The following is a 6,680-nucleotide window of genomic DNA, read 5'->3' on the forward strand; positions in this document are numbered from 1 at the left end:
GGGAATGGGGGAGCTTTGGTTCAGCTCTATTGCACAAACAGCATGGCTGGGTCCGTGGCTGCGGCTCGGGGTGCAGCTGTGACCCTCAGTGACACCCCAGAAGGGTCCACGGGGGTCAGGAGTGTCCCCTCCTGTGACCCCCAGCCCGAGTGACCCCAGCCCGAGTGAAGGCTCTCGGAGCTGCCGGACACGAGGCTCGCTGGAGCCATGGTGCAGGTGGGGAGCACTGAGGTGTGAGGTGGTTGGGTGAGATTTTTATGGATGTCGAGGGTGGGGTGCCCCCGCTTCCTGCTGCAGAAAACATCCCATTCTCTCAGCTTGGGGCTGGATTTTTCCTCCCAAACCAGTGCGGAAGTTCCAGCTTAGCAGGATTTCCAGTACAGAAAAAAAACCTCACGGGGGAGGAGGGGGTGCAGCTCTGAAAAGTGAGGTGGGACCCCTCGCTTTGTCCCGTTATGCCACCCTTGGAATCCTCGGGCACAGCAGCTCTACTTTCAGCTCCAGTTTCAGCTCGTTTCAGCTCCAGCATCGCCCCCGCCTTTGGAGGGAGGGCTCCGTCCGTCTGTCCGCCCCCAGCGACTCTCGGCGTGGGCTCAGACCCACGACTCCTCATCATCCTCGCTCAGCCAGGTGCCGCTGTCACCCAGGGAGGGCTTGGCCGTGGGGCGAGTGCCGCCGGTCTGGGGGGCTCGGGGGGGCCCGGGGGGGCGGCGCTGGCCCCGGGGGGCGTGGGGGCGATGCCCCAGCGGGGTGGGGATGCGCGAAGGGCGCTTGCCCGGCCTGTGGTCCCGCCGGGGACGCACCTTGGGCCGCAGCTTCAGCTTGTAGATGGAGGGCACACGCTCGGGTTTCTTCAGGCACCGCCGGAGCTTGGCCGCGCCGTCGGCCCGGGGTCCCCGCGGGGTCTGGCCCCCCGCCCCCGGCCGCTCTGCCTCCCCCGGCGCCGGGAGCTGCGGGACAGCTGGTGCGGGTGTTTTGGGGACCCGGCTCCCCGTCCCCACAGGGCGCAGGGGCTGCGGGCCTCGGGAGAGCTCCTCCACCACCCTGTCGTAGCCGGGGGGCTGCGCGTTCCCGCAGCAGCCCCGGAGCCCCGCAGCCCCCGTTCCAGGCCCGCAGGCTCCCCCGGCTTCACCCTCTGGCTCCCGAGGGCGCTCGGCACCCCCAGGCCTTGGGCTCGGGGCTGGGGGGCACTGCCGTGTCCCCCGGGGACCGTCCCCGGCCGCACGGAGCTCGCAGCCCCCCGCCGGGGAGCGGGGCCGGGGGGCTGCCGGGCCGGCTCTGACGGGGGGTTTGAGCCCGCTCTCCGCTCTCGGGGTTTGGCCGGAGGGATTTCGGGGTGAGGGCTGCGGGCCCCGGCCGAGGGATCGCTGCCTCCCTTCCCGTGGGCTTTTCAGGCTCTGTGAGCGTCCCGGGGCGTCCCGGTGCGAGGAGGGGGCGCAGACCTTTAAGGGACTGGGGGCACGGACCTTTAAGGGGCTGGGGGCTCGGGGTGTCACTGCGGGGGGTGGGCTCGTTTCCTGCGGCCTGGCAGCCACCGCAGATGATTTCCTTCCTTGCTGGCCGCTCCTCGGGGGCGCCGGTACCGTCCGTGGGCCGGGTGCCGGTGCCACAGGGGGGGCTTTCCCTGCCCTGGGGACCCCCGCGCCGTTCGGGGGGCTCAGCCGGGAAGGGGTGGGTGCCCGGCCCCTCGCCCCGCGCCCGGGGGAGCTGCATCGCGCAGGTGACCGGGATGGTGGCCGCTGCCTCCCCAGAGGGACAGCGGGCGGCTCTCGCATCCTGCAGGGACAGACAGCGGAGAGGGGCCAGGGAGCTGCTGCATCCCCGCATCCCGCCTGGCGCTGGGCACCTCCGGAGGGGATGTGGGGGGAAAAAATTCCTGCTCTGAAGCCAGGCGCGAAGCATCTCCGCACCGCTTACCTGCCCGAAGGGACCCTCCGGGGCTGCGCTGGCTCCCGCTGGGGGCTGGCACAGGGCTGGAGACCCGAGCCCTCCGGCGAGGGGGTGCCGGGGCACCGGGGGCCGGGGGGGACACGGCCCCCCCAGGTGACGGGGGGCAGGGGGCTCTGCGAGCGGCTGACCAGCAGCGCGGGCTGGGGGCTGCGGGCGGCCGCCCTCGGGGCCGGGCACAGCCGCACCTCGTGCTGCACCTGCTGCTGCGGGCTCCGGGCTTTCCAGGCTTGCTTGTGAGCTGTGGGGACAACGCGGGGGGCTCAGCAACCCCGTGCCCCGCGCCCACCCCCGCAGCCCACCCAGACACCGCGCAGCATCCCCGAGGGTGCCGGCAGAAAGCGGCTGGTGGGGTCCGGCTCCATCCGAAAGTCTTCCATGACCTCTAGTGGCCACGGAAGCCAAAGAAAGTCCCCAAAACCCGACGTTCCCAGGCGAAACAACGAGGCGCGGCGGTACCGAAGCCTCCCGCTCTTGCAAAGGTCCCCGAGAAGCACCGAGACCCACCAGAGATCCCCCCGCCCTCAGCCAGCCGCGGGGTTCGGGGTTTGGGGACTCACAGAGCGAGGTGCAGCGACACGGGTCGTGCTTGTCCAGGTAGTGCTCCAGCGTGTCCCAGCCGCCCCCGACCCGCACCATGACGTGCTCCCGCAGGATCTGCACGGGAATGGGGCACCTGGGGCTGGGCTCGGCCGCGCTCCCAGAGCTGTGGGTTCGCTCCAGGTGCAGCCAGGTGTCCCAAAGGACAGCTGCGTCCCTGGCTCGGCACCTGCCGCCATCCCGAAGGGTTTGTTTGGTCACCACGAGGAGGGTGGGAATCTTTTTGGAAAATCCCTGTCCTTCGTCAGGTGCTGAGTTTTTTGGCCAGGCTTAGGGAGGGATTCAGAACATCCCAGTGTTCCCCTTGGCTCTGGCTCTGCGGGATGTCAGGTTTGGTCCCATACATGGACTGTAAAATCCATACCCACTTCTATCTCAGGGCTGAGCTTCCCTGCCGCCCTGCTTTGGGAAAAATGGTCAAAACTCCCACTCGGGCCCCTTTTGGGGGTAATGGAAAAGGTGTCATGGCAGCAGAGCAGAATTCCTGCTGCTTTTTCCCCAAAAGCACAGGGTGAGGCAGACTCACGCGGACAAAGATGAGGGTGTCAGAGTCCCCCACGCGGTATTTCCCTTCGGAGACCTTCATCATGGGGAACTGCACAGGGCAGGTGCAGCGGCTCACCAGGTGCTGGACCTGAGGGCAGCAGGGATGGGTCCTCACCAGGGCTGCTGGGAGAGGTCCTGGGGTGGCCGTGCCCGTCCCCATCCAACTCCATGCCCTTCTATCTCCATGCCCATCCCTATCCATCTCCATGCCCATCTATCTCCATGCCCATCTATCTCCATGCCCATCCCCATCCATCTCCATGCCCATCCATCTCCATGCCCATCCATCTCCATGCCCATCTATCTCCATGCCCATCCCCATCCATCTCCATGCCCATCCATCTCCATCCCCATCTATCTCCATGCCCATCCATCTCCATGCCCATCTATCTCCATGCCCATCCCCATCCATCTCCATGCCCATCCATCTCCATGCCCATCCATCTCATGCCCATGCCCGTGTCACCCCGTGCCCCTCGGTACCATCAGGTCGAGGTTGTTGAGGTCCCGTGGTTTCCTGGGGGCCCGGGGCAGGGCAGGGTCCATGGGAGGCAGGTCCAGCTCCTGCCGAAGCTCCTCCTCGATCTCCTCCTCCATCTGCACCAGGGTCGGGGCGCGCATTCCGAAGCGGGAAGCGTGGCGTGCCAGCTCCAGCAGGCACAGCACGAAGTTCTTCTCGTTCTTCCTCAGCACCAGGTCCTCCGTCTCGAACATCAGGACGTCTGGGCAGGGCAGGGCTGGGCTGAGCCAGGGCCGGCACGTGGGGATGGGGGCAAAGGGGATGGGGGGCACAGACGGAGTCAAAACCCACCCAGAAGGATGCTCCTGACCGGAGCCATCCCACCAGGAATATGGTTGGGTTCAACAAGAGCTGGGATAAATGATGAAGGAGGAAGAGCCTTTTCTTTTGGGCATCTACAGCTGTCTCAGGGCACCCCAAAGCCACAGAACTCAGTGTCTGAGGACATCGTGCTCTGTGCCATTCCCCTTCCTGGGCATCCTTGGTGCCGGGACAGGGTGACAGATGCTTTGCTCAGAGCCGGGATTTCCCCCGCTGTCCTCAGGGCTGGGATCGTGCCGTGCCTGGCAGGGACACGCTGTGCCATCCCTTCTTTCCTTTCCCATTCCTCCTGTGCATGTTTGTACCCGAGCAAGCACTCCAGCCACGTGCCAGCACCCTGCAGAGCTGCTGCCAGGTCTGGAGGGCCTTGGACGAGGAATGCCAGCTCAGGGATGCATGCACGGGGTGGCGCTGGGTTTGGGGGACACATGGGAAAACATGGAGCTGCTGGAGGGGATTGGAGACGTGGGACAGCTGGAGCCTGGCATCCTACCTTTGATATCCATTTCCTTCCTGCACCACTGGATGAAGTTGGAGACGTTGTCCCTGGCCTGGAAGGTGCCTGGCTGCGCCGTGAGGTTGCAGGTGACGCCGGCGCTGGGCAGGTGGAGGCGCCGGGCCAGGTCGGGGCAGGCACGGGCGAACTCCCCGGCCGCCTGGGTGACGTGGTTGGCGTGGGAGCAAAGCACAGCCCCTGTCTCCAGCACCTCCAAGAAGGTGCCCACCTCGATGTCGAGGTCATAGAGCTCCTTCAGCCACTCTGCCAGGTCCTCCTTCATGGCGTACAGGTACTGCTGGCTGGACCGGTAGGGACGGATGCTGCGCGCCCCCGTGCCCGCTGTCCCCCACATTCTGCCATAAGACTGGGAGGAGGTTGAGGGAAAAGGGTGATGGGGACACGGGGAGCTGCTCCAGCCCTGTCCCCAGCCCACCTCCACGGCGGCCACACTCACCTGGTGCCCCTTGCTCCGTGCCGCACGGGGTGGTGACACTGTCCCGGTGTCCAGAGCCCTTCTGGGGTCTCAGGGCTGTAATGCTGCTGGGGAGAGGAAATCGCCCTCCTGGGTGTTTTGTTTCCTTCCCCAGTGCTGGTCCCTTCTCCTTGGTGACAAGGGACTGGCTGCAAACACTCCCAGTTAACCCTTCAGCGCCTGCTCCTCTGTCACAGCCCCGCTCCTCCCAGCCACGCCAGGGCTGGATTTTCCCTCCCAAGAGCCCTGGCTCCGGGGCAGGAAGGAGCTAGAGAGCAGCTCATCAGCACCTGAGCTGCTCCCAACCACAGGAGGGGGATTTCCCCCTTCCCAAAGCCCCTACACCCACCTCGACCATGGGTGAGGTGGCCTGAGGGCCACAAGCTACATCTTCAGGGCAACCTCAAGGTGAGAAGGGTGAATTTTCACACCCACCTTTGGGCTTTCTCTGCTCCGTGCTGCCTTGCAGAGTAACTGCCCACAGCAGCGAGGCCTTCGGCAAAAGCCAAGCTCCTGCAGGGATGGAGTGACTCCAGGAGTTGGGGCTTTAAGGAAATAACTGCACATGAGTGGGCACCTCCGGGAATGTGGGATATTCCCTCCATAAGCCAGGCCTTGCAGTGCTGCCACGGCACCCAGGTACTTCTGCAAAAAAACCCAATCTCCCGGGGAAGTGTTCACACCTCGGGACAAACCAGAGCCTCTCCTGGGCTTTGTGGGGCTCCTGGCTGTGTTGGGGACCCATCCTCTCCCTGGAGCCAGCTGCTGATGTCGCTGTGCAGCCGGGGTCATTTTGGGGGAGGGAACGCAAGAATCCCAGCTATTCTGTCGGGAATGTGCGGCAGGCTGGAGGAGTCTGCGCCTGATGTGCCCAACCAGGGAGCCCGGCAGGAGAAAAGAACCCTTGAGAAGCTGGATTTCCAGCCAGTGGGGTGGAGTGAAAAGCTCAGGGTGGGAGTTCACCTCCCCCAGACCCCCCTAAGCTGGTGGGGTACAGGTGACACAGTGGTGACACAGCAGCATCGCAGGGCCCCAAGGCATCCCACAGGACACAGCCCCAGGAAACACGGGGCAGCAAGCCAGGGAAAAGATGGAAAACCCAAAAAAGGGGAGAGGATTTGAGGTAGTGCCATCCTCAGCCTCCAGTCGCACAGCAGATGGGATGCCTGGCTTTCTCCTAAGGGGACAGGAAAAGGGATAATGAATGAATTCAGCTCGGAGAAAAAAAAAAACCTATTAGCACATCCCAAAGCGTGGGAAAATCCTCGGTAATTTGGGGATGAAGTAGGAAACAGAATTTCCATGTTTTCACCATCATCAGCGAGTTTTCAGTAGGATCCATCTCCCCTCTTTGATCCTGCAAGCCTGAAAGCTGAGGCCAAATTCAGCAATCTCCGCTCCAACCCCAAACACCCACAGGCATCTTAAACACAGCCCTGTCAGGAAACTGGAGATTTGCTTTAAAAAACAAACCCCAAACCCGAAGTGTGACACGAAAACAAGCACAGATCCCAATACCACATGTCCAGAGGTTGGTTTTATTTGCTGTCAGGTCTCCAAGCCCTTGGGACTTCCTGCAGGGAACGTCAGGAAACGTCTTATTATCATTCAATTCCAAGGAAAACGCTGCGGGCGCGTTTCTTTGGCAACGCGGGAAGTCCCCCGAGGTTTTAGGCAGATGAAGACCCCGTGTCTGTGTCTGCACACAAAGGGCTCGCTCATAAGTGTGATGGAGAACGGGAAGGATGTGATGGAGAACGGGAAGGGTGCTGGCT

The 6,680-nt window shown here is 63.7% G+C and overlaps 1 protein-coding gene across 1 annotated transcript; it reads right to left on the reverse strand.

Moving 5' to 3' along the window:
* Positions 1 to 593: 593 nt before the first annotated feature.
* Positions 594 to 4,785, reverse strand: GAS2L2 (growth arrest specific 2 like 2). Its single transcript, XM_040082823.1, has 6 exons — positions 4,428 to 4,785; positions 3,577 to 3,815; positions 3,074 to 3,181; positions 2,508 to 2,604; positions 1,918 to 2,188; positions 594 to 1,776 (listed from the first exon to the last, which is right to left on the reverse strand). Exons 1-6 carry the CDS (start codon positions 4,783 to 4,785, stop codon positions 594 to 596), a joined length of 2,256 nt encoding a protein of 751 aa, XP_039938757.1.
* Between the last annotated feature and the right edge of the window lie 1,895 nt (positions 4,786 to 6,680).

The sequence above is a fragment of the Hirundo rustica genome, chromosome 19 (assembly GCF_015227805.2).
Source record: "Hirundo rustica isolate bHirRus1 chromosome 19, bHirRus1.pri.v3, whole genome shotgun sequence".
Taxonomy (NCBI): domain Eukaryota; kingdom Metazoa; phylum Chordata; class Aves; order Passeriformes; family Hirundinidae; genus Hirundo; species Hirundo rustica.

Coding starts and splice junctions, on each gene's coding strand:
- GAS2L2 (XM_040082823.1), bottom strand. CDS start 4,785: ATGTGGGGGACAGCGGGCACGGGGGCGCGCAGCATCCGTCCCTACCGG. Junction 3,182..3,576: donor TCAACAACCTCGACCTGATG/GTACCGAGGGGC, acceptor TGCTGCCCTCAG/GTCCAGCACCTGGTGAGCCG. Junction 1,777..1,917: donor CGGAGGGTCCCTTCGGGCAG/GTAAGCGGTGCG, acceptor CTGTCCCTGCAG/GATGCGAGAGCCGCCCGCTG.